This window comes from Panonychus citri, unplaced genomic scaffold, assembly GCF_014898815.1.
Source record: "Panonychus citri isolate SS breed McGregor unplaced genomic scaffold, ASM1489881v1 Contig00135, whole genome shotgun sequence".
Lineage (NCBI taxonomy): Eukaryota > Metazoa > Arthropoda > Arachnida > Trombidiformes > Tetranychidae > Panonychus > Panonychus citri.
In genome coordinates this window covers 2269576-2295553 of record NW_026515540.1, presented here as the reverse complement: position 1 = coordinate 2295553, position 25978 = coordinate 2269576, and the positions used below count along the sequence as shown (strand labels likewise).

General features: G+C 31.2%; 11 protein-coding genes and 1 long non-coding RNA gene across 13 annotated transcripts; 5 read left to right on the top strand and 7 right to left on the bottom strand.

The window, feature by feature from the left end:
• The first annotated feature begins 643 nt into the window (after positions 1-643).
• LOC128391877 (cytochrome c oxidase assembly factor 7 homolog) lies at positions 644-1581 on the top strand. The gene is made up of 2 exons (XM_053351832.1): positions 644-844; positions 919-1581. The coding sequence occupies exons 1-2, from the start codon at positions 745-747 to the stop codon at positions 1518-1520; spliced, it is 702 nt and encodes a 233-aa protein (XP_053207807.1). The 5' UTR covers positions 644-744; the 3' UTR covers positions 1521-1581.
• LOC128391868 (RAD50-interacting protein 1-like) lies at positions 1518-4510 on the bottom strand. The gene is made up of 8 exons (XM_053351822.1): positions 3531-4510; positions 3323-3436; positions 3008-3245; positions 2780-2929; positions 2475-2689; positions 2245-2399; positions 1866-2153; positions 1518-1751 (listed from the first exon to the last, which is right to left on the bottom strand). The coding sequence occupies exons 1-8, from the start codon at positions 4311-4313 to the stop codon at positions 1583-1585; spliced, it is 2112 nt and encodes a 703-aa protein (XP_053207797.1). The 5' UTR covers positions 4314-4510; the 3' UTR covers positions 1518-1582.
• An 897-nt stretch (positions 4511-5407) lies between these two features.
• LOC128391871 (uncharacterized) lies at positions 5408-9554 on the bottom strand. The gene is made up of 2 exons (XM_053351826.1): positions 9319-9554; positions 5408-6897 (listed from the first exon to the last, which is right to left on the bottom strand). Exon 2 carries the CDS (start codon positions 6659-6661, stop codon positions 5591-5593), a length of 1071 nt encoding a protein of 356 aa, XP_053207801.1. The 5' UTR covers positions 6662-6897; positions 9319-9554; the 3' UTR covers positions 5408-5590.
• Positions 9555-9975: 421 nt separating this feature from the next.
• On the top strand, positions 9976-13039 carry LOC128391872 (stomatin-4-like). Its single transcript, XM_053351827.1, has 5 exons — positions 9976-10625; positions 10810-10901; positions 11658-11813; positions 12029-12288; positions 12353-13039. Exons 1-5 carry the CDS (start codon positions 10565-10567, stop codon positions 12738-12740), a joined length of 957 nt encoding a protein of 318 aa, XP_053207802.1. The 5' UTR covers positions 9976-10564; the 3' UTR covers positions 12741-13039.
• A 247-nt stretch (positions 13040-13286) lies between these two features.
• LOC128391873 (V-type proton ATPase subunit S1-like) lies at positions 13287-14534 on the top strand. Its single transcript, XM_053351828.1, has one exon. The coding sequence runs from the start codon at positions 13383-13385 to the stop codon at positions 14178-14180; it is 798 nt and encodes a 265-aa protein (XP_053207803.1). The 5' UTR covers positions 13287-13382; the 3' UTR covers positions 14181-14534.
• On the bottom strand, positions 14511-15868 carry LOC128391875 (THO complex subunit 7 homolog). Of its 2 annotated transcripts, XM_053351831.1 has the most exons (3): positions 15526-15866; positions 15327-15447; positions 14511-15239 (listed from the first exon to the last, which is right to left on the bottom strand). In XM_053351831.1, exons 1-3 carry the CDS (start codon positions 15548-15550, stop codon positions 14744-14746), a joined length of 642 nt encoding a protein of 213 aa, XP_053207806.1. In that variant the 5' UTR covers positions 15551-15866; the 3' UTR covers positions 14511-14743. The 2 variants fall into 2 exon arrangements, with proteins under 2 accessions (XP_053207806.1, XP_053207805.1); XM_053351830.1 differs by having other exon boundaries at positions 15327-15868.
• A 154-nt stretch (positions 15869-16022) lies between these two features.
• On the bottom strand, positions 16023-18398 carry LOC128391869 (vacuolar protein sorting-associated protein 45-like). Its single transcript, XM_053351824.1, has 5 exons — positions 18222-18398; positions 17860-18058; positions 17347-17762; positions 17153-17287; positions 16023-17083 (listed from the first exon to the last, which is right to left on the bottom strand). Exons 1-5 carry the CDS (start codon positions 18312-18314, stop codon positions 16229-16231), a joined length of 1698 nt encoding a protein of 565 aa, XP_053207799.1. The 5' UTR covers positions 18315-18398; the 3' UTR covers positions 16023-16228.
• A 162-nt stretch (positions 18399-18560) lies between these two features.
• Positions 18561-20327, bottom strand: LOC128391874 (putative mediator of RNA polymerase II transcription subunit 26). The gene is made up of 4 exons (XM_053351829.1): positions 20186-20327; positions 19590-19953; positions 19155-19481; positions 18561-19077 (listed from the first exon to the last, which is right to left on the bottom strand). Exons 2-4 carry the CDS (start codon positions 19642-19644, stop codon positions 18695-18697), a joined length of 765 nt encoding a protein of 254 aa, XP_053207804.1. The 5' UTR covers positions 19645-19953; positions 20186-20327; the 3' UTR covers positions 18561-18694.
• A 63-nt stretch (positions 20328-20390) lies between these two features.
• On the top strand, positions 20391-21902 carry LOC128391878 (uncharacterized). Its single transcript, XM_053351833.1, has 4 exons — positions 20391-20607; positions 20742-20882; positions 21122-21275; positions 21349-21902. The coding sequence occupies exons 1-4, from the start codon at positions 20541-20543 to the stop codon at positions 21476-21478; spliced, it is 492 nt and encodes a 163-aa protein (XP_053207808.1). The 5' UTR covers positions 20391-20540; the 3' UTR covers positions 21479-21902.
• Positions 21785-24269, bottom strand: LOC128391870 (signal recognition particle subunit SRP68-like). The gene is made up of 4 exons (XM_053351825.1): positions 23902-24269; positions 22505-23778; positions 22281-22403; positions 21785-22190 (listed from the first exon to the last, which is right to left on the bottom strand). Exons 1-4 carry the CDS (start codon positions 23966-23968, stop codon positions 21963-21965), a joined length of 1692 nt encoding a protein of 563 aa, XP_053207800.1. The 5' UTR covers positions 23969-24269; the 3' UTR covers positions 21785-21962.
• A 98-nt stretch (positions 24270-24367) lies between these two features.
• On the top strand, positions 24368-25236 carry LOC128391879 (uncharacterized). The gene is made up of 3 exons (XM_053351835.1): positions 24368-24585; positions 24715-24812; positions 24881-25236. The coding sequence occupies exons 1-3, from the start codon at positions 24511-24513 to the stop codon at positions 25161-25163; spliced, it is 456 nt and encodes a 151-aa protein (XP_053207810.1). The 5' UTR covers positions 24368-24510; the 3' UTR covers positions 25164-25236.
• Positions 25237-25375: 139 nt separating this feature from the next.
• LOC128391880 (uncharacterized) lies at positions 25376-25941 on the bottom strand. Its single transcript, XR_008325893.1, has 2 exons — positions 25723-25941; positions 25376-25641 (listed from the first exon to the last, which is right to left on the bottom strand). It is a non-coding gene; the product is annotated as an uncharacterized LOC128391880 (long non-coding RNA).
• Between the last annotated feature and the right edge of the window lie 37 nt (positions 25942-25978).

Here is a 25978-nt window from a genome sequence, read left to right as displayed (position 1 = left end):
CATTTAGGTGACAATTAACTTGATTGAATTGATTACCATCCATTAAAAATTGTAAAAGTAATAATAATGATAATGTCTCTGTGTTTGTGTTGTATGAACAATTTAAATTTGATTGTAATCATTTTTGATCCTTTCATGTGTCTATCTCTGTGTGTCTGTCTACTGATTCATTTAATTATTATTACTTTCCAATTATCATTTAATTGTAATTCTTGATAAAACAAATTGTAAGTTAATTTTTATTATTCATTTAATTGTGAACACAAACCCCAGAGCAATAATCTTTATCGTTGATTAACTTAATCAACGATTTAACCACAAAAACATAAGACACATTAACTATGCATAACAATTTTCTCGTCTCTGATTAATCATTCCCGATGATTGTTCAGTCTTAATTGTTCAAGACTTTCAATCATTAAGAATTGACAGAAAACAAACCTAATCAATAATAATAATGAATAACGACAATAAACGATAATTGAACTCAAATAATTTGTTCATTCATTAGTTTCTAATTGATATAAGTTAACAATTAATCTCGTTGATTTGATTGAATTTCATTGAAAATCAATTAGAAAATCAAATCAATGGTTGTTAATTGTTTTTCCTCGTTGCCATTGGCAACCACTCGGTTTCATCATATGTTTGGTTTTCATTTTCATCGGTTGATTTTTGTTTTTGTTTTGTTTTGTTTTCCATTTTAATTGTTTTGGATTGTTGATTAACTAATTGTTCATCTAAATGGCATCTTTCTTGAAATCACAGGAGGAAGTTAAGGAATTCATTGACAATTTAGGAATAGAATATAAATTCTCATGTCTTTCTGAAAAAGATCCTGAAGGTAAGTGTTGAATTTTGTTTCGTTTCTCAATTGTGATTAATTAGATTCTCTTGTGATTATTTGATTGTTTCTAGGCTGTTTTCTTCTTGGTCAATGGTTTGAACAAGAGCAATTTGATTTCAAACGGTCAATTGATGCCTACAAAAAAGGATGTGATGAATTAAATTACTCAAAGTGTTGTGATCGAGTAGGAGCATTTTATTATTTAGGTAAATCGGTCGAGAAAAATGTTTCCAAATCAATGGATTACTGGATGAAAGGCTGTTATGATACTAAAGGATTAACACCCAGAGATCCTACTTTATCCTGTTTTCATGGAGGTGGTTTATTAACTGGTTCATTACCGGGTGATGATTCAGTTAAACCCAATCCTGGCAAAGGAATTGAGATGTTGAAAAAGGCTTGTGAACTGAGACTTCCGGAAGCTTGTGAATCTTTACATGAGTTATTCCTATTCGGTAATGATCATGTTCCCAAAGATGCTAAGAAAGCTCTTGAATTCGGGTTAATTGGCTGCGAATATTCAAATTACCAGTGTTGCCATAATTCTTATATGATGTTGAAGAAAGGAGATGGAGTGGAAAAAGATCCGGTCAAAGCCAAGGAATTGCAAAAGAAAATGAAAGAAATTGATTTTCAAAGTTCAAAGGAAATGAAATTCAGTCAATATACATAAGATTATTTTCCATCTAATTTCTCCTTTAATTTAGTAAAAGTAATTAATTCGAGACCAATAATTCATGTATAAAGTCGTTTAGATATAATTTTATGTGCAACTCTCGGTGAAAGGTGATGAACATTAAAATCTTTCAGAGTTTCATCAGAAACATTTCCTTTTCTCAGTGTATCCTGGAGGAGAAGTGAATTTCCTTTGGCTAAATTCAACAATTGACAAGCTTCAACCAATCTAATCAACGCAATTAGAGAGTAAGAGAGAGAGAGAGAAAACAATTGATTAATCACAACAATATAAAATAATCAAGGTTATTGGTTAATGTTTGAAATTGATTGAAGTTCTCACTCGATAATTAAACTTTCAGGATTAGGAGTGTAAACTCTGAACACTGAAAATAAGTTAATATTAACATCTCGGTGTAATTGTTGAGCTCCTTCACCATTAAAACTGTTATTGTAAATCACTTCCTTCATCAAGGCTGTTTTAATTGAGTTGGCGATTGTTTCAATTAACTCTTCCAATATATTCTGGGAAAGTTTTCTCGCCAGTAATTCCAATGATTTAGAAATTAGATAAAATAATTGATAGGAAATATATTGTGTGTCATCATCCAGCGGAGTAAAACAATGCCATCTAAATAGAAAGGATTCAAATTAATAATGGAAAATTAATTATTACCTTTATGTGTAGAAGATCAATCAACTAAATTAAAAATTATATTAACCTTAATGAAGAATAGGCTTTAATTTTTTCCATCACCAATTTCATCAGACTGTCAACAATTCGCTTTTTCATTTCGTTAACCATATGATTGTAGAGAGACAAAGAATCGTCAAAAATTGAATCTTTCAGGGAAAATTCTGACATATCCTGGAAAACCTGAAGAAATTAATTAATTTTAGAGATACGAGAATAAATTAATTAAGTTTACATTATTGTTGTTGTTCAACTTACTGGAAGATTTTTCCAATTGTCAAGCAAAAGGAGGACATAGTTAAGAGTATTTATTATTGAGAAAAATCTTTGAGTGAAAGGCCATTGATTTAATCCTTCGCTGTCCAATGAACGGTAAATTTGTGATAATCGAAGGTGAAAATCGGCTAACATTTCAAGTTCGAGTACAATAAAAGCATATTGGTGACTAATCTTTGATAAATGAGAGAAACGATCTAAATGAAAAGAAGACGAAACAATTAAAGAGACAATATGATTAATAATCCATTCTAAGATTAGAATGAGATGGAATTGTCCAAACTAACCAGTGATTGATTGTAACATGAGAATAAAATTATCGCCTATTTCTGGAACTTTAAGAACATCTTCATCTTCATCATCGTCGTCAAGAGAGGCCACTAACGGAGACCAGGCTGTTTCGGAAGAGATAATTGTTTCGATATATTCCATTGATCCTTTTTATATAGAGAAATGAAAGAGAAACTAATCAATTTAAATTGTTCCACGAGGATCATAATCATAATTCAACTCACGACGTCTCTCTATGTTTCTTAATCGAGTGAAATAAGGTTCGACGGCAAATAGACTTAATAGATTACAATTTTCTCGAAAAAGTGCTAACCAGTCTTGATTAAGATCTTCCAATTCTCGTTGTGTTAATAAAACTTCATCGAAAGCATGAGAGAACAATTTATCATCGGAAGACAATTTAGGAAGATCTTTAGCTAATTTTTGAGCAGCTAATTCAAGTAATGCACAAGTAAATTGAATCTATGAGAAAAAGAGAGAAGCAAGAATTAGTGATTAAGTGAATAATTAATGCGGTGGATAAAGTGAATCATCATCACCTTCAATGAAGCAAATTCAGTATCTCGATCCTTGAGAAGGCAATTAACGTGTTCATTTAGGAAATCCTCATGGTCCTTAATCCAGTTCATAACTTGAGTTAAATACCATTCAGGCTGAGAAGAGATTAAGAAATGAACAGTTAGAAAACAGCAAGGTGACAATTAGAAAGTAAATTAATACTAAGATAATTAGAAGTTGAATATATACTTTACTCAGTTGATTTGTCCGAGCATTGGTCATGAAATGATAAGTGAATCTCTTACGAAGTGGTTTCACCATAAGTTCAAGAGGTAAACAGATTGGAATAGTGTTGAAGAAATTATCATTTTCTAGATTAATTGTGAAATCTTTATCATTGAATAAATGTTTCACATCTAATTCAAGAAGAGAGATGAAGTATTGTTTAAATCGGGATAATCCATCGGTGGAGGGCAAGGGATCGGCCACGGAAGAGGATACATTAGACTTCAATATGGGCCAACCGATGGTGTTCAGAATAGCTTGAAAAATGGGCTCGATTTTAACTCGAATTTGTTTATTCCAATGAAGGATCATCTCTTTTAGATATAATTTATATGGATTATCATCTTTAACCTTAGACAATGATCTCCACTCTTTGGTTAATTGTTCGTAAACATTTAGACTTTGTAATAATCTGGCCTCAACTTCGGCTTGTTTGGTTGTCTTTAGTTTATCTAATTTCTCCAATTTAATGTGTAATCCTTTTAGAAATTGTAGTTTAATCAACAGATTACGCATTTTCTTCAGCTCGTCTAAGCGCTTCAATTGGGGCTCAATGTCTTCCAAAAGTGGTTCCAATAAGGCCTTACGTTTACCGAACTCACTGCCAAGACTTTTAAGATCGGCCACAGTTTTGTCAATTATCAACATTTTACCTTTGGCGGAGGAGACAATTGCTTCAATATCTTCTTCATTGATTGCCTGATCCTCCATGATAAATTGTTTACCACTTAAGGTTGAATCATCCATTGAATGGAAGAGAAAACAAAATAACAACAAATCACAAAAGAAGAATAAAATTGAAAAGAAAAACGTTCAAATGAGGTTAATTAATAGATTAGTTGATTGTTACGAGAGAGAAACAGTCAATTAGTGAAAAGAGAAATAAGTAAATTGTAGTAAATTAGAAAAACAATCAACAAATCAAAAGCTCTTCTTACAAAATGACAACGTTGATTCAGTGACTCTCTCAATCAGCTGGTCTAAATTGTACACTAATCCTTGAGAAAAGTAAACAACAATTAAGGATTTTAATTTCTTTCTTTGGGTGATTTAATTTCTATTTATTATTTAATTGTTCAAATGATTACAGATATGCTCATGATGATTGACTAATTGTCGATTCTTCGAAATGTCTTAAGAACTTTTAATTGGAAAACTTTGTTAATCTTGTTTGTTAATGTTTGAATTTTTCACAATTGTGGTAAATTGATTGTTTTTTTCTGTTCTTGTTTTTCAACAGATTATTTGGTTATACTAATTGTGATTTAATTTCCTTAAAATTTTTTGATTGATTAACTTTTTCCAATTCGATACAATTAAGATGAGACTTGGAAAAACTTTTGGTTCTTCGTTTGTTATTTGGGAAAGAAATTGAAAACTTTTCAACTAATCGTTGTTGATTGTTGTTCTTAGTTGATTTCTAATAATTTAATTACGCAATCAATTTTTTATGTACTTTAATTATCATCATTATCATTTAATTAATGGAGATACTTTTAAATTGTCAAGGAAAAGGATTATAATTATATATTTCTTACGATGATAGTATCTTTTTTGTCTGAAAAAGGCTCAGGTAATAGTTTGTGTCATTTAATTGCCGTAAGTGATGATTAATTAAAGTTAATTAAGATCGAAAGTAATGAGAATCAAGTAAAACTCAATGACAATCAAGTTATTGATTTAAAATGATTGGATGATATTCATTTTCCCTCAATGATTATCCGATCATCCGATGTTAAACAAATTAACTAATTGCCATGTTAACTTGATCATTGTTACAATTTGTAAAGTTATTAATTGGAAATTAATTGTCTTCATTTTTTAACAATTTATCTTAATAATATTGTTCATATCTTATTACATTAATTTCATCAATTCAATTGATTTGTTTTCATGATGGTTTTGTTATTGTTCCGAATCTGGGGTTAAATCCATAAATAAGAGAGTCTTATTTGATGACCGTTGAGACAATTAAGTTAATTATGATTAGGAAATTGAGTTTAATTGTTGATCAAGGAAAACAATTACTCGCTTATACCAGATTCCAGGCATAAAGTTGACGTATTTTTTGATCGTTTACCGGTGATTACTGGTGATTTATTGCGACCATTGGTAATTGTAAGAGCTGCACCGATGGGCCATAAATTAGCGTCTAACAATTTATCTAAATCGGATAATCTAACGGTGACACAGAAATTACGAGAACGATTAAATGAATAAGGACCCATGACACATTTAATTGGTTTCATTCCATTTTGTCTCAGGTATTCCATTAAAATTTCGGGTGTCATAAATTCACTTAGATTAAGAACCGTACAATTGACCAGCGAATTGTCCAATTTAAGGTTGGACATAAGTTGTTCGTGTTCCTCTCGAGATAAAAAGATCCTCATCATTTGACTTTGAGCATATTGTAGGTAACGAAGTACACAATCTGTATTCTCACTAATCTCCTTGACCCGTTGTGTGATTATTTCCCCGGAGGCGGTAATAGTTTCCATATCACAGGTTAGCTGATTAACCAAATCTCTCAATTCTTTTAATTCACTTCTTTTGTCACAAATATTTCTCAATTGTCGTATCTCATTAATTGGATTGGGTGGTGAACAAAGAGTTGTAGGTGTTGATGATGAAGATGAAGATGAAGTTGTTGTTGTTGTTGTTATTGAAGATGAGCAATGATTAGAATCAACAACAATAGATCCATGAGATGATTGACCATTGGTACCAAATAATAAATTATTAATGTTATCACCATTTGTTGAGACTTTAAATGAACACCAAGTTAAATGTTGATCCAATTCACAGAGTTTCATTGTCCAGCAACAACCATGCATATAATTTGAACATCTGATTTCCAAATTTTTCACCAAGGAAACAATTATCCTGGGACCGGGTCTGAGTAGTGATTCATTCAATGAACATCGGTCAAGGGGACAGGTAAGGGAATGACGAAGCCATGAACGTATACAAGTTGAACAGTAAATGTGATTACAATTAATCCCATGAACAGGTTTCTCTACAACACCCTGGCAGATTGGACACTTTAATTCAGAGTCAAGTTTAGAAATAAATAAAGATGGATCATATCCCATGGTAACCGAATAGAAAAGAAAATGAGTTGGAAAATAGAAGACAAAAAGAAGATGAACAATTGAAGATGAAAAATAATTCCAATGGCGATGAGATTGTTTTGTTTTCTTCTTTTTCTCTCTTGGAAACAGCAACAGGTTTTGGGAAGAAGAAAATGAACAAATTGAGAAAATCCACTGAGTAGAATAAGAATTTGAATAAATTAAGTGATGAGAAATGAAGAAAATGGCGGAAAAGTCTAGAATGGAAAGTGAGAAGAAAAGAAAACAAATAGAATGGAAAATAAAATAAATTAACAGGTAATTAGAAACATTTCTAAATGGGATTGAACTGATGGTGAGAAATTAACTTGTCTAGTAAATGAGAGAATTCATGAGATGATGAAGAAGAGAAAAGAAAGAAAACTGAAGACAAGATGAAGATAAAGGGTTGAACCTGATGGAGAAACTGCTGAGAGGGTGGAAGACAAGGAGAGAGAGAGAGAGAGAGAGTAAATGACGTGTTCTTTTCTCACTCAATTCTTATGTTCACAGACTATTTTCTTTTAAGATCATATCTTCATCTTCATCATTATCATTTCTCCACCTTAATCATCATCTCATGTTAACCTCGTGATTAAAGCACCAGTTTGTTGCTTTGGGAATCGGGGGTTAGAGAAACAGAAAGAGAAACGATCACCAGCAAAGGAACAGAAAATCGTTGAAGCTTTTCAAGGTCAGAGAAACGAAAACAGTTTAGAAAATTCGAAGCGATTTTTTCCTAATCAACCTTTTCCTTCCTTTTTCTTTCTTTTTTTTGTTCTTTTTTGTCGCTTTTCGAATTCGAATGTTTTTCTTTTATAATTGATTCACGAATTTGTTTCTTCTGTTTCTCTCTCTCTCTCTCTCTCTCTCTGTCTGTTTCTCTGGTGATTCATGGAAAGTTCTTGTGGATGGTTAACATTTTATTCGAGATGAAAACAATGCCGGTAAAGTGAAGTTCCATGTGGAAGAACGAGAGACTTACCTGTTTATCTTTTTCTCTTTTTTTTCGTATTCTTTCTAATTGTTATTCTTTTATGGAAATTGTCACAATTGTTCCTGGATCATGATTCTCATGAATTCTTGAAGAATTATTCATAATTCTGTCTGATGTTCTTTTTTATTTTCGTTCGTTATTACTCTTTGTTTACTTTTTGTTTCTCTCTCTCTCTCTCTTGATTATAACTTCTTTCTGTTTCCTATCCGGTCTTTGGAGGTTTTCTGGTTTCACTTCACTTTGTTCTGGTGAATTGTTTCATGATTTTTTTTCTCTCTCATTAATGATTGTATTTACTTTCCTGTTAATCAACTGATTACCTTTTGAATTAATTCAATGACAATGGCAACAAAGTGTGACTACAAATCATCAAGTGTAATGTACTTTACATATTCACTGTTGTCTGACCTTCTTATTTTCTCATTGTAAACTTTCAGTTCTCTCTCTCGGTGTTTATCTTCATCATCTACACGAACAATCAAATTAATTATAACCAAGTGAACTTGACTAATCAACAATCAGCTGAATCGATCAATAACTAAGTAATTAGTCTGACTGAAGAAAACAACAAACGATAACTAATTTCATTCCAATTCTTAAGGTGTGATAACTTTTCATTGAGAATCGACTGAGAATTGAACAAATTAATTGTGATTTAGAAAAATTGTCAACGTAATAATTTTGATAGTTTAACTTTTTTTGGTAATTCTTATATTTATTTGATTGTTTAACCTTGAAAATGGTCAGATGATATTAAGCAATAAGCGATTAACTAACAGTTAACCTTGTAATTAACTCGATCCATCATCAATCGTAACATTGATCTGATTTTATAACGAAACAAATTGAATTCAATTCAATTTTTTCTCTCTCATTATCTTCAACACGTTTCAACAATCAACTGATTTACTAAAAAAAGGTTAACATTAACACTCAATCTCTCTTAATTAACTCATTTATCTCAACAACAGCAACATATTAATACAATTAGATGTTAACATCCAACAATTAACTATCAACATCGTTCAAGTCTTTGAACTTGAACATTAACAAAAACGTTAATCAAGACACGAAAAAGTAAATTTAATTGCTAACCAACAAGAGATTGGATTAAGAAAAAAAAGAAATGATTGAGATCACAATTAGTTTTTTCATCAACTACAATTAAGGACTAGAGACAAATTGTCATTAGATTTGGTTTTTCATTCATCGGAGAAAAAAAAATCAATAACAATCAATGGTTAAGGTTAATGGTTGTTGATCAAATCTAAATCAACTATTTGTTGCCTTGTAGAGTTAATTTTTTGTTTCTTGTTGACTTATTGCAATTTACTAATCATTACATTAATCATCTAAATTGTTGGTCCATTGTTTCCATTCAATAATAGTAATCAAATACCTTGGCCTGGAAAATTATTCAAACTAATTGACAAGGTTGTTAAATCACCAACAGGTAAGACACAAACAACAATCAATGAGACAAAATATTAACACAAATTGTGGTAAAAAGAGTTAACAATTAACTGATTAACAATTTAGTGAAAGGGTTTCATGATTATGATAATTTAGGAAAGAGGAAAAATTTTCTTCTCTTGTTAATAGAATTAAATTAACAGGTAATTGTGATTAGTTTATTTCTTACCTTTGATTTATACAATTTACGTATGATTAACGTTGAAAATTAAGAAAATTCAAAGATGATTAGATTGATTGTCAACAATTAAGAATATAATTTATTGTTGATATTTTTTTTCTTCACAATAACAATAAGAATCACAATTTAATTGAAAAAATAAACGGGTAATTATGTCTTAATTACTTTGTTGATCACAATAATCACTAATAAAAATAATAATCCATTGATGGTTATAGCAATTAATTGATTCTTTATGGCGCTGAATGAATGATGCTTAATTCCTATGTGATTATGGTGATTATTCAATAGCAATTTAAATTGAATTTCATGACGATCTTAATTGTAATCATCATATTAACAAGATTCCAAGATTAACTGAGCAGAGAATCAAGTTTATGGTGATTAGTTGATCGATGTTGTTTAATCACAATCACTTTTTAACAATAAACTTGAAAACTTTGTTCAATAATTTGTCGAGCAATTAAAAAATTCTAATTCGTAATGATTAACTGGTTTGTTTAATTGATTAAAGATTTGAAGGAAGAACCAATTTGATTAAGAGGAGAAACTTAATCAAGAAAAAGGCGTTTTTATAGTTAATCGATTGATTTTCAATCTCAAGTTAACAATTTACCAAATTAAATTTTGATTGTTGTCATTAAACCAATTTAATAGATACTAAATTATCACAATCAAAACGATTAATCGTTTAGTTAGACAAATCAACCAACGATTAACAATCAATAAGCTGAGAGATGAAATTAAATCAAAACTTTGCCAAATTTCGTTGACAATTAAAAACGATAATAAGAGTTGATTACTAAACCTAAACAATTTAGAAGGTCAATTACATGTTGTTTTCTCTTTAAAAATTGATCATTTCAAGATTTAATTACAATCATAGTAATTTAATTACCTACGAATGTAAATAGTCCTAAATGAGAACGAAAATAAATTTATCAATGAAGGTTAAAGTTTCTAAAAATAATCTCGCCCATAGGAAAGAAACTGTTGCCAAAAAGATTTAAATTCACATTGAGATGTAAAAGTGACACACACAAAGATTATCTCTGTTGATTTAATTTCTTTGTCGAAATCAAATCAAATAAACAATCAACGCGACAAATATTCAATATTCTGGACAATCAACTGAACCGATCAATCAAAAAGTAACCTTAATCTGGATTATCCTCTCAACGGTTATATAAAATGTGACTTTATATTCATAGTTAATTGTTACACCTTCTAATTAATGATGTTTGATTCTCATTCTGATTATCCCAATATTTATAATCGTTCAAACCAAGTGACTGGTAAATAGTTAATCAACTAATTGTAAATTCTTATTCGCCTCCTTAACCTTTTTGTCCACCAATTTGATTACTGTGTTAATCTTTCCCAATAATCGTTCGTTAATTCATTGAGTTTATTTACTCTTCGAACATTTTGTTTTGTTAATTTCTCTTTTTCTTTTCTTAATTCCTTCAATTTAACCAGTTCTTCAACAAACAATCAGCTATTTTCTTACGATTATATCTTCAATTCTAATCATCATTACTCTTCCCTTTTCACTTATATTCTGTTTCAAGGTAATTCCATTTTGATCAACCTTGTCTTTCTCTCTCAAGTTAATTTACTATTTCCTCTTTTGTTTCTAATTTAAAGTAATAACAAACACTTCGAGTAAACGTGTTCTCGAATATAATTGAACATTTACTAGTTCGGTAAATCGTTAGAACGAGAAACCTATTGAGACAATCAATAAGATTTCTATTCTCTATGTAAGAACAACCTAACAAACGATATTAACCTTAATTCCTGTTTAATTTTCTAATCTAAATTTGATTGACCTTCTCTCTATCTCTTGAAGTATCATTTAGTATTTAAATTTTTCTTTGTATTAACAATAATTACACAACAATTACGTGTAACTTACTAAGTCCAATGGTCTCTCATAAGTGGTCAGTAACCTGATACCTTTTAATTGACCATAATATTAATATTTCCGACAACAGTAATAAAAATTTTCCCTTTTTGTTTAGGGCAACAATTTATTTTCTCAATGAAATTGTTTCCATGTGAAAGAGAAGCATTTAATTAACATTAATAGACTTCCTGATTATTTAAGTAATTAGTAAACCACGAGAAAAAATGAAATAACATAATTAACTTCCTTAGATTAACAGGAAGTTGAAATAGTTTTCATCAAAGGTTAACCTGATTTCCGATCAATAACTTTGTTTTAGATTCGTTGTATAATAACAACTTGTTCAATTTTGAGACTTAATTTGATTGATTAAGATCAAGATTGATTTGAATTGATTGTTTTTCTTTTCTAATAACAGGTTGTCCAGGATTACGAACGATCGGTGACCCTTAGACTTGGAAATTTAATCGGCGATGGAGCTCGTGGGTCAGGAATTGTGTTTATCATCCCTTGTATTGATACTTATTGTAAAGTGGATTTAAGAACAGTTTCTTTTAATGTTCCTCCTCAAGAGGTAATTATTGATTAGATTGTTTGGATCAGTCTGATATGATTTAGAAGATGAAATGATTTCCGATGAGTGATTTTAAGTTAATTGCGAGTAGAAACTATTAGATGACAATACTGTTCCTGTTAACGAAGAATCGGTTTTGTTATGTTTTCGTTTCCACTTTGGCTCTAAGTCCATGAGAATTTAACTGATATTGATTTCTTTTTGTTTTCTTTTAGGTTTTAACCAGTGATTTTGTCTGTATTAAGGTTGATGCTGTTGTTTATTATCGTATAATTGATTCCACTGCGTCCATTTTGAATGTTTCCGATGTTGGCAGGTCAACTAGACGATTGGCAGCGATTACGTTGAGAAATGTTGTCGCAACCAAAACATTAACTGAAATTATCTCAGAGCGAGTTATCATTTCCAATAAGATTGAAAATAATTTACAAGAAGCAACAAGACCATGGGGAGTTGATGTTGAAAGAGTTGAAATGTAAGTATCAGACAATTAAGGCTGATGGAGATCATATCATTGATTATGGTCGTTTGATTTACAGGAAGGAAGTTCGATTACCTGACCAGTTACAGAGATTAATGGCCACTGAGGCCGAAACTGAGAAAGCAGCATCGGCACAGATAATTCTTTCCATTGGTGAGAAAAAGTCTTCCAGGTTAATCAGATCAGCGGCTACAGCTTTCGACTCGAGCAGTACGGCGATACAGTTGAAATATCTTCTAACACTTTCATCGATATCAAGTGCTCACAAAGATCTGGATATAATTGTCTTTCCATTTCCAATAGAATTGGCTGAACCAAGTATCAAATTCATTTCCAATGCAACCAAAGGATTTGGATTATTACTGCAAAAAAACAAAAAGAGTAACCGAGGTGAATCAGAGAGAACCACTAATACTGATAATACTCAATTACTTGAAACAGTTTAATCAACAACGACTGGAACATCTTAACCAATTGAACGAAATCAACCAATTAACCAATTAACGAAATCTACAAAAACAAAACAAATTGCGAAAAAAAAAATATAATCCAATTAGTCAATTAGCAAATGAAGAAAACCAAATTTCTCCGTATTAACCACAGCAAACTGTAAAATAACACAAAAGCCGAAAGAACCTTTGTCACAATCAACGTAATTGCTGACAATTAACTTACCAAAATTAAGATGAAATTTTATATCAATTTTATTAATCAACAATTAAAAAGAAAAGAAAAAAAAATCATTTTTATGAAAAGGAAAATTCAAAACTAAATCACAAACACAAAACTTCAACAAAAGATCAACTTGATTTCTTCCAGTTAATGATCCAAATCAAAAGAAATCAATCTAATTAATTTAATTGTAATCAAATTATAAATGGAAATTGTGACAATTCAAATTTGGTAGAATCGAAAAATCAGCTGATCTAAATGACACACTAATCGAAAGAGAGAATCGATTGATCGATCGAAACGATTGTCCGATTCTCTGACACCCTCTCAGTTCAGTTGAAAGTCATTTTGATGAATTGTTGTTTGTGTTGGTTTATCATCTAATTGTAATTAATTTTGATTGTTTTATATTTATAATGATGATACGATCAAGTTTATCTTGTTTTTTATTCACCTTAGTATTGGTCCAATTGAGTATTTCACAAACACCAACCATTGAGGTTTGTTCGGGTAACATACTTGGTGACAAGAATCCAAATGGGTGTCTTATCATTATCAAAGATTGTGTTTACCTTTACATGGAGAAAATTGAGATTAATTGGAAGATAAATAATGTCGAAGGATCTGAAACCATCATGCCTGTGGTAACACAACCTGAGGTTAAAGCTCAATGTGGAGCTGAATCATCTAAATCAATTGGTTATGCTTACCCATCACAATTTGGTCTCACATTTTCCAAAGGTCTCACTAATTCAACATCAATTACCTTTGATACAATTGTTGATGTTAGCAAAGCAAACAATTATTGGGTCTTGGCAAATTCAACGGTCAATCTTAAAGTTGGAAATGATGCTGGTCGCGTGTTTGACCTGAGAACTAGCGAAATCTATGCGGCCAATACTTTCTCTTTCCACTGTTCTCAGGCAAAGATTAACTCAATACGATTATCAAGTGACAATTCTGGTGATTATGTTATTGTTTCCGTCAAACGATTACAATTTCAACCTTTCATCTCTCGAAATCCAAACATGTTCTTCACGGATAATTATGATTGCGCCAAATGGTTCACCATTTCAACCTGGATGGGCTTCCTGGCCATTTTATTATTCACCGTAATTGTAGCAACCGGCGTGTACTTTTTATCACAAATCCGGACAATGGATCGATTTGAAAATCCAAAGGCCAAACCAATCAGTGTGCCCACAACCGAATAATTGAAATTATTCTGATGAAACTTTTTTTTTGTTATCCCCTCATGAGAAAAAGATAAATCAAATTCCGTGTTTGTAAAAAGATAAACCTAATATTACAATTACGCTTGGTTCATTCCAATTCAATCACATATCTAGTCCAGAAAACAGGATTGATTGTTTGTGGTTTTTTGATCATCAACCAACTTTACTTTTGCTTTTTATTAATAAGTGTATCTAACCAATAACAATATTTATTTGGATTGTAATTCAAGAAGAAACAATTTAAACGATTTGAACGAAGAAGAAGAAGAAAAAAAAGTGTCAAAAAGAACAAAAAAAAACAATGATGAATAAAATCACACTTCACTCTTTTAATTGTTTAGAATTTACTAATTGCATACAATTTTGTTAATTGTTTGGAATTTAATTGAATGGAAAGAAGAAGAGTAAATTAGCAAGAGAAAAACAAGAGACAAATGATTAAATGAATTAGAATTAAAATCGGGATGGAGATCATTATTGTCGATGATTATTGTTATGGATTTAACTCTAGTCCAAGTACTTGATTTGTACAGTTAATCACTTTAAACGTGAACTGGTTTATCACCAACAGCTCTTTTTAAATTGTCCAAAAATTGATCATCAATACTATTAACATTATTATCCTCATCTGAGAGCATTTTCTGAAGTTCATGAGCTGAAGTTAAAAGAACTTGGAATTGTTTACCTCGTTGCTCCAATCGTTTATTTAGATTTTCTTTTATCAATTGTAGTTTGTTAATTTCCTCTTCCAATTGATTAAGTCGACCCAAGGTATCACGACGATCAGGATTGTCCATAATTATTTGAGCCAAAACATCATATTCTTGCTTATTTTTACGGATAATCTTCGCCTGTTGTAGTTCAACCTTTAGATCGGCAATTTTTTTCTGAGAATCGGTGATCCCTTTTTCAATCTTATTGTACAAATCTTGATAATTTTTCATTTCCAAATGATTCATGAATAAAATTTGCTGAGATTTGGCCATTGAGTGTTCACAGTTGGTTAACATTAACAAAATTCGCTCATAATTAAGAGCCCTGATGGATAATACGAGAGAGAGAGAGAGAAAGAGAAAAGGATAAAAAGGTAAACAAAAGATGGAACATCATGCTAATAATACTCACTGTTCTTCATCATTCTCATGGGTACTACACCATTTGAAGAAAGTCTTTAACATAATGTTGATCCTTCGATCATCACCAAGACCATCACCATCGATGAGCAATTTACGCTTAATTATATCATCTGTGGAAGAGGAGGAAACAAAAGGAATCAAACCGTGGGTCAGGGTGACAAAAAAACGGAGAAATGGTTTAAAAATACCTTCGGTGAAATTAATTACAGCCATTTGGGTGGTGGAAGTGGCAAATGAAAAAGCAAAACAATCAAAATGAAAAATGTAACAATCTAAGGCAATAGGACAGAGAAAAAGCCAATCTCAATCTAAAGGAATTAGAGAAAAACAAATTAAAACAAAATCAGGTTAAGGTGATGAGAGATGAGAATCTTTGAATGATGTAAACAAATGAGACAATATTGAGAAGAGAGATTTGGATGGATCAAGTTAATTGTTAACAAAAAGAAAAAATCAAATTAAATCAACAATCAGAATTAAAAGAAAATCAAATTACGAAGAGATGGAAGAAGAAGAGAAATGAATGTAAACAAAGAATAGAAATGAAGAGGTTTCTCTTTGTTTCTTTTACTTTTTTTTTCTTTCAATTCGATTGCGCATCAACCGAATTTACCATTGACTTTATTTGATTATTTTCGATTGTAATTCGTTCTCACCATGTAATCAAATCGATTAACCTTGAAAATGATATTCAGACAATGACAATGAAAAGATTTATTCCCAGAAAAAGGAACCAGAAACAGTGACCATTTTGAGTTTACATTAAGCAAGGAAAAGAAAAAGTTTATTCTTTGACAATTTAGCTTTTGTTTTACTCCAATTCCAGATTATTGATTAGAGTTTGATTCTTTTTCAATTGATTGGAAGTGGGAATTGATTAAGAGTGAAAATTTAAATTGTAATTCTTTGACTTGTATGGCCTAACTCGTCGAGAAAAGAGGTAAAATTATGGGTACAAGTACTTCCAAGAATAACTCGAATTCCTTGGGAACGATTAAGTGTCTCAATGTGAAGCGCTTCTTCATAAGTTGTCCCACCGACCATGAAAACAATTATTTCCGTTGGTTTTTCGATACCCTGAGATCGATCTTCGGTTAAATATGGGAAATTGTTCACCTTAAGTCGACCCTTGGCCAGATCTTCAACGATCTCACGTAAAACTGGAGTGTGTTGAGTATAAATATTTTCTATCCCTTTAAGACCTTTGATAATCCGTTTCTTGAAAACTTCATTTACAGTCGATAAAAGATCAGCTTGAGTTTGATTTTGACTTTTAGATCCAGCGTAGTTAAGTAAATTTTGAATAGATTTGATTTGCTCATCTGATATCCCTTTTGATTTAAGTATTTTCTTTAGTTCACCAATTTCTTGATTTGAATTATTCTCAAAACGAAGAGCATATAACATCACCAAACGTAATTTATCAATATTTTGGACTCGATTATCTTCCAATAATTGACGGACTTTCTTCAATGATTTAGAGTGTTCCGATTGACAGGCCAATTCTTGTTCTGCTTCGGATACATCCATTAAGTTGTGGGCCGCTACCAAACGGGAAAGTTCACTAATTAGAAGAACGTGTTTAGAAACTGTACCAGACATTTTCTTAAATTGTGGATATTGTTCAATGAAATCTTTCATATCTGATATGGTTTCGACTTTTTTCTGGCTTTTCGTTTTATCTTGAAAATCTTCCATCAGAATTTTAATATTCACTCCAATTTCACCGAAATTTTTGTACATATTCTGTGGAAAAAGTAAATAATAAGAAAAAGAAATAGATTAAAATGATTCATGATGAAATTCAATCATTACCTTGGCATAGAAATCGTCCTGTTCTGCAGAGACGATTACTTCTTTCATATCTTTGCTAATTCCTTGAATGTGTGAAAGATTAATTCGATTATTGTTGATTGTAAGAAGCTCGTGTAACATTGCTTGATAAGTCCACTGAAGAAATGAAACAATTTGAGATTAGAATGTCAAACAAGAGGAAATCTTTTACCAACCTGATTTAGTAAAGGAGTGAAAGAATCAATCTTACGATCAACAATCAACAATAATGGAGATGGAGAATCACTAGACCAATTCTGTGAACAATTAGTGAATAGTGAATGTTCCTTGTTGATTAGATGATTAACTTCTTCGGCTAATTTTCGACAAGCTTCCGATGAGGCCTGATAACGAATGTTGGGATATTTTTGTAAAGATAAAAGGACACCAACGATTCCATCTAAAGATCTTTGTAAAGCTAATGTATTCCATTTAGAACCTCGGTAACTTCCATTAGTAACATTAACACTGAATAATGTTGGACTAACTGCTATGTAGTCACAATAAACTTCTTGAACATCACGAACTGATTCATGTTCATCTGATTCAGCCAATGTCATGATATCAGAATTACTGATTATATTACTGAAATCTAGGAGAAGCAAAGAAGACAAAAACATAAGTCATCAATCATTTGGAAATAGAGAAAAAAATTGAATAATTGAGAATCAATGATGAAGTTCACCAACATAAATGATATTGTCCAAACTTGGGATTTCTTAATTCTTGAATAAGAAGGTCAATATTTTCCTTTGTTGGCCTCAGAAAGACGATACATTTAAGGTACTTCATTGAGTCACAAGAACTGATCCGATCAATACGTTCAAATAGGTAAACCTCTTTATCCAACATTTCAGTTTGACTATAAGCCATACTCACAATGGAAGTCTAATGAAAATAAACCAATAGAAAACATGAAAAAAAAGAGAAAATATTAAGCACTAAAATCAATTAAAAAGAAAGAAATAGAAAAAAAAAATTAACACCGAAAAGATTAACATATGTAATGAGAAAATCAATAGAGGAAAAAGTGTCAACATCAATAACTGACCGTTTCTTTGTCCATCAGAAGACATTTCATTCCAACACCAGTTTCTTGGACCATTAGGTTAATGTAATGTTTAATTGATTCAATTAGATGCATAATTAAAAACTAAAGAATTGATTTAATCACCAAGGAAAAAGAACTACAATTAAATCAGTTTGTTTACCAAAGATTAAAGGGAGTGAAAACTGTCAATTGAGTTTCCAATGGAACAAAAGAAGCGCCAATTTCGAATCTTTAATTTTCTAATTTTTTGGACAATCAGAAAATGGAAATTTAATTGATCGATTGAATTATTATTATTTTTATATTGGTTAGAAAGTTGGAAACGGACATTTACATTGGTTGAGAGAGTAAAAAATATTTTATTCAATTGCTTTTGAGTGCTGCTTGTTTTACATTGATACTTAATCCACATTCATCTTTTAATATTGGTTTTGATTTGGCAATCAGTTGATTTTGTGTTTTCATTTAAATTATTAGAATGGTCTTCTGAATGGTTGACGACCTGGAAGTCTAAATGGTGGCCTGAAAGGTTGTCTGAATGGCCGTCTAAATGGTTGTCTGAATGGCCTTCCAATTGGAAATCTTCCGAGTAAATCTCGTCGAGATCTTTGTTTATTAGTGGAATCGTTTTGATTACCTAATTCAGTTTGGAAATTGTTTCCATTGTTGTTAAAATTGTTTTCGGCTTGAGGTGATTTTTTATCGTTTGATTTAACTTTTTTCTCGTCTTTTCGACCATCGAAAGGTTTGTTTGACGATTCCTCGAATTCGTAAACTTTATCTTCTTTTTGCCCTTTGTTACGTTCATCAACTGCTCCTTGGAAACCTTGATTGTTTTCTTGATTACCTTTTTGTCCTGAGAAAAAAAAACATAAAATCAAATGTCAGAAACTCTTCTACCTTAGTAATTAAAACTCTGTTTTCAATTTTTACCTTGGAATTGGTTTTGATTGTATTCTCCGTTACCGTAATTGTTATTGTAATTAGATTCTGGGTATTCCTTGTTTATGTTGGTCTCTTTATTATCGTAAGGTTTTTGTTTCTCTTCTCGACCATATCCTCCATAAATATTTTCTTCGCCCCGATTAGATTTACGGCCGAATAGACCTTTGAATCCATGCCAACCTTTGACAATATGAGAACCGATTTTCTTTAAGAAGTTTGGTTCCATTAAAACTTCCGTTCGACCAGGGAATTGGTCGGCATTTCCTTGTGGTAAACCATAGTTTTCATCTCGTTGTTTTTCACAATTTGCAACAGCTGAGAATCAATAAAATAAGATCAATCAATTAGTAAATGAAAATAAATCATTATGAATATTTGTTATCATAAAACAATAGATTTTAAGGAAAACAATGAAAAATTTACCTAAAATTGTTGCGAAAAGAAAGAGAAGACTAATTGTTGATTGTACTTTAGCCATGGTGTGATTTACACAATTGATTAAACTCTTGTGATGTTTAAAATTAAATGAAGAGTCTAAAGTTTGACAATCAATTTTATCCAATTAACATCCTGTTGTTTGAGAGGAAGACAGAAAAGTCTCCGGTGGAACTGCCAATGTACCTTACATAGGATACATTTTTCTATATCCATAATCACGAGCTATTAATCAGGAAATTAAATTTAGATCATCAGGATAATTGTAAATATTAAGTGAAAGATGGAAGAAAATGAAAATTCCAAAACGGAAATCCATTTCCTCTGACAGTTTAAATCTTTCCATCATTACCTAGACCAAAATAGAAAACAACGGAAAATGAGTAAACAAAAGACAACAATTAATAAATGAAAAGAAAATTACACCGATAAAAATGGCGAAAACATTGATCATCAATCGGCAATGAAATCAAATTAATCAAAAATCAACAGTTGAATGAGGAAAATAACAAAACATTAATAGGAAAGAAAATCAATCCAAAGGTGAGAAGAGAAAATTAGAAAAAGAAAATAGATTAACTTACCTTTCCAATAAAAGAACATCACTTTTGGTTCCGATTGTGGAGAATTCACATGGAGAATTAGCTGATGATTAACTAATTCCATGTTAATTGTCAATCTAAATTATTCTCTGGTCAATTGTCTCCATTTCCAAAGAGGAACCTGCTTGTTGCCAAGTGACTATTTCCACCTGAGTCACGCCTCAGATTCAAAAGAAGTAAATTTTTGGTCACCTCCCAATTTCCAATTGTAAAAACATTTCACTTTTTCTTGTGGTAATTAATCAACTAATCTTTACATCTTATTGAGTAATTAATGATTCTATAAACAGTTAAACACTTCACTTGAACCTATTGTTGATTGATTATAGAATCAGTGATGATAAAACCTCCTTTCACTTTCATCTTCATCAGTTTAATTGGTATTACTCTTTGTATACCAACAGGTAAGAAAATGTTTTCTTTTCTTTTCAAACAATAGTAATGGAAGATTATTATTATTTTTTCTCTGATTGAATTTCTGAGATTTTCTTTCAATTTTACTTGCCTTCTTAATTGTCTTGGTTTTATTTTTCTCTAGTCACTTGTAGCATTTGGTGTTACAGTTGTGTCTCCACTCAACCAGGATGTGGTGACGATGGTGTTGATTGGTGGTTACACTCATCAATTACTTGTCCAAAGGACAATGATATGTGTGTCAAAGTGATTGAAAAACGAGATGGTTAGTTAATTTATCTTGTTCACCAATTGGAAACAATTAATTTACTAGCATCAGTTGTGTAATCAAGTGAAAAGGTGAAAGTAATGGTTGATAAAATTTACGCGCCCGATGGTAAACAATGAACCACAAACAATTGAACTGGAAACAAAATAAGATTCACCCTTTTCCTTGATTTGCCAATTGGATTTAAAATTTTACCACTTTCTTAATTACTCTAATTTAATTCATTCCATTTTCAGGAGAAACTCGGATAACCAGAGATTGCCTATCAAACCTTATTGGTGTCAAAACAAACATACCTGGTGATACATTTGAAGGATGTCGCCCAGCAGCTCCTCTTAACAAATTAGCTAATTATGTTGAGAATAGTGTCTCACAATTTGATCTTAAAAGGTAAACAACATTACTAATTGTTTCATTAAGCTAATTTACTAATTGATTCTGTATTCTTTCATTTCTTCTGCAGGGAATATTGGACCAATTCAACTTACTGTTTCTGTCAACTTGATCATTGGTGTAACTCATCATACTCAATGGGGCCAAACATTTTGTTATTGTCAATTAGCACGTTAATTTATTTCCTCAAAGCAATTTAACATTTGCCTTAATATCACTCGCTCATCAATTAACATTCAGCACTTCTCATCCAACACAATTAAGCGCTTTTCTTATTGTTCCAAACACTCACATATCCAAATGAGAATCTCAATCAAAATCAATGATCATTTCGACCAAGACTTACAAGTATTTCTCACCTTTTTAATATGATGATGATTTTCATATTTTTGTATAATTTAATTGTTTTCTAACTTGCAATTATCATCGTAAATCATCAAAATCTACAATCACAATAAGCCCATTATTTTCCACCTACTATTTAATATAAAACAAATCACCAAATGTTTACAATCCAAAATGTTTTGTTTATTTGTTTACAGATACATCATAATATCTTGATAAGGTTATTATATTATTATACTTTTAGGATATTGTTATATTAAAAAAATTAACTTCACCGAATTGATCATTTGATAATCAAGTTTTCTTGATTATTGGACTATTAATGGTTAAATTGTTTTCTCATTTTCTCCAAAGCCAACCTTTAACCAGACCTGTGATACCGCTTGATTTTTGATTGGCAATCTCACTTTCCAGTGACGGGAATTTCAAGTGATTATGAGCGATGTCAAAGAACAAAGGTTTGCTTGGAATAGGTCGAAATTGAGGTGGGAAATCGGTCATTTTCAGATTACCCGAGGTCACTTCAGACGCTGATAGATAAGTGTCCAATCTTTCAATAACGGGCTTCTAATAGGGGAAGAGAGAGAGAGAGAGAGAGAGAGGAAGTGGAAAAACTATTAGAATCAAGATATTATGAGATTGTTATTGAGAATTTACCTTCGATTTTTGATCTTTTTCCGTTTGTACTGCCTCCGTGTCTTTGATTAAACTATTAGCATGGATATTGAACTTTTCGCTATTCGCTTTAGTTTGAAGTTCCTTGATTTGTTTTCTTAATGCCTGTGGAAAATCAGAAATAAATGAAATAAATCATTTGTTAGAAAGATCAATTTGATTGATACGATTTGATTTTTTTCTTCTTTTTTTTCTCATCAATTTACCTCATCCTTATGATCCGATTTTAAATATTCTGAACAATATTGAGCTGATTTGTTTAGAAGAGCGATCGCTTCTTTCCAATCAATTTTACCCACTTTAGCGATTGAATAACAACGAAGTGCTTTGTATGCAATCGAGCGATTATTAACTTCATTGAATAGCTCGTCGATATCATCTTCCGAATTGAAATATTGTCGCAAGGGTAAAGCTTTGATGTCATTAAGAGTACCCAGTAGAACTTCATAAGGTCGAATCAAATCGGAAGGATTGTCAGTTTCTTTGATTAGGAAGAGATTCCGTCGATGGGTTAAGTCTAATCGTAAATAGAGAAGATAACAATAGAGTGGAGATTTATCTTGATTTGCATCGCGAACCAATTGAATACAATCCCGACATTCGAACAATAATTTCTCCAATTGACTCATTTTCTTAAAATCAACCGATTTATATTCTTGATAAGTGAGTAAAAATGAGCGGATCTTTTCCTGTTTCACTGCAAATGTTTTACCCAACCAAGAGACCTCACTAAGGGTTGCTGATTGTCGTTCACGAGTTTGTAAAATTAATTGATCCAATTTGGAAGACAGGAATTCATCTTCAAAGTCCGGTGATTCCAATTTAAGTGTATCAATGAAATCTTGTGCTTTGATTCCTTGTTCACCAATATTGAAGGCACAATATCTGAGTGTTGGCTTAAGTTCATCAACTTTCTGACGATACCAGGCAGAGGTTTCATCATCAACCACCACTTCACACAATTTAACATAAATTGCTTGAGATTTTTTCAAATAATCTGAAGCTTTGGCCCATTGTTCCGTTTCAAAGTAATGTAAACCACTAAGATAAGCACTATAAGCTTGCGTTTCAAGTTTAGTTTTGGCATCGCAAAAATTGGGCTCATCGTTGGTTAAACGTTCCAATTCCTGTCCATGAATAACTGCTTTCCTTAATTTCCTAATCAAATGAAACCTTTTCCTTGGTTCAGTGTTGGCCTCTTGTTTCAGAGCCATAGCATAGCTCCAACATCTTTCCGCGTTCATCAATGGAATATACAGATAGCGAATTGGATCTTTTTTAGCCTTATCCGCACTAATGACCATCTCATTATTCACTCTTTTAGGAGTAAAGGTTGACCTATGGCGAGTTCCAGATGATTGAACAATACCCAGAGATTTCCTTATACGTCTCAATCTCCTAGAACAGTAACCTCTGTACCGATGGTAATCTCCATGTTTCAAACCATGTTGACTTTGAGCTTCTTTGATCAACTGTAAAACTATTAACCATCAGAAGCAAAGAAAAGCCAAATAAGAACAAAAAAACAAGAGAAAATTAGACAAGATTAGAAGGCGAAAATTAAATTAGATTGACACATGAAGAGAAAAGAGATTGAGCTTACCTTCAAAAGCAACGGACTTTTCGGTATTTTCCTCTCGTTCCTCAACCATCTCTTTACCAGAAACCATAATGGAAAATTGTAAACTGATAAATATCACAAAAGAAAATATAATCAATCAAAAAAGAAAACACTATTAATTGTAATTAGATCAATGTTTTGATTCTTGTCCAGCCTTTTACACGTTGAGACTTTTTTGCTCTCAAAAATAAAAGCATAAAAAGCATATAAGTCAATCAGTTGATTCCATTTATGCTCAACACCATCAATTCAATTACAATCGGTTGACACTTTGCCGATTTTAACTCGACTGATTGTTGGAGAAATTAATTGATTAAATTGTTCAACAAACAATTACCTGAGATGAGTAGGTCTAAATTTAATTAATCCAGAAAAACGGAAATGAAAATTAAATTAGAAACTCAAAGATCCATTTGGATCCAAAGATACTACGGTTACTATGGAAACAAGTGGTTCTGTAAACACTTTTGTGAAAAGCATGTTGAGTTTACCATCGTTTCCAATTGCAGTTGTTTGTGAATTAATTTGACTATTTTAATTGATTTTTTTCTTCTTTTTGTGCAATTTTATTGTTAATATTTAACCTGGAATATGAAGGATCAACAATCGAGGACCAGCAAGGATCAAAAACGGGAACAACCAAAAACACATAAAGTTGATCTCAGAGTAAGTAAAATGAAAATCAGTTCACTGAGAAAGTGAATTTTCAAATTTCTGTTGTTAGTTTTGTTGTTGTTTTTTTTGACAATTGTTTCTAAATGTTGATTAATGATTTGATTATGATTTTTTTTCTAGTTTACTCCATTGAGAAATGCTTGTAGAGATGCTAAGAGACAATTAATTGCCACTACTAAAAAAAGGATCAAACAATTATCAGATATGAAAAAGACTTGGTATGAGTATTTTTTTTTCTTGTTTCTCTCATTATTAATTGTTATTTTTTGTTTTCTTTTTCTTTTAGTAATAATCCAGCGTCTCAGACACGATTTGAGAAGCAACGTAAATCTTTATCGGAGTTTATTTGGATGGTAAAATCGCTTGACAGTGAGACTTTGATTAGATTTGGATTGAAAAACAAAGCAGTTCAATTAAAGGCGATTTTAGCATCAGAAGCTCAAAGAGATCTAAAGACGAGAGCTTTAGCTCGTGTATGTAACAAAAGTTGTATGTCGATAGCGTTGAGAACATTTAAAAAGCAAATCAAAGAGAATCAACTGTCGAAGAAAACATCGAAGAACAAATAAATTTACTAATTATTTTTGATAAATGACAAGAAATTAAAATATTTCAGACGCAAATGATGCCAACAAAAAGAAACGGAATTAAATTGAATCTCATTTATTGATGATGTTTGATGTTATTACAATGAGGATAAAATTACATTGAGATTCTTGATGATGTTGGTGATTGGTGACAATTGAGCAGATTAAGTGATCTTAATCGCTGTTGTTGATGATGTTGATGTTGATGTTGATGATTTACCACCAGCTATTGTCTTCCCATCCCCATCCCCATGAAGGCCATGAAGGCCATGATGACCATGATGGTTGACTCCACCAATCATCATGACCAATTAAACCCAATGAAACTTTGGTTGGAATTGGTAAACTGATGTGTTTCTTATGGAGAGTGATCTTCAATGTGGCTTCAGTCACCAAAAGAGTGGCAGCAAGAATAAGGGAGATGATTAAAATCTTTGAAAACATGATGATTAAGAAGATTCTGTAACAATAAAAAAGAAGACAAACAATTAGTAACAATTAGTAACAAAGATCAACAAGTGAAAGTAAGACGATGATTTACCTTCGTTAATGAAACCACTTGTTGCTTGATGAAAAGATTCAAATGAAATGTGATAATTTACAACTAAATCATTTCATCTTATATACTTTGCTAAATAAACTAACCACACACAATTAAGGCAGGACTAAAGGTTGAGGTCATTATGAATGACCACCAAAAACCAATTGGATATTTATTCCTGATGATGATCAACAACAAACTTCAGGTCATATTTTGATTTTCTTAAAAAAAATATAAAGAAAGTGAATTAAAGTAA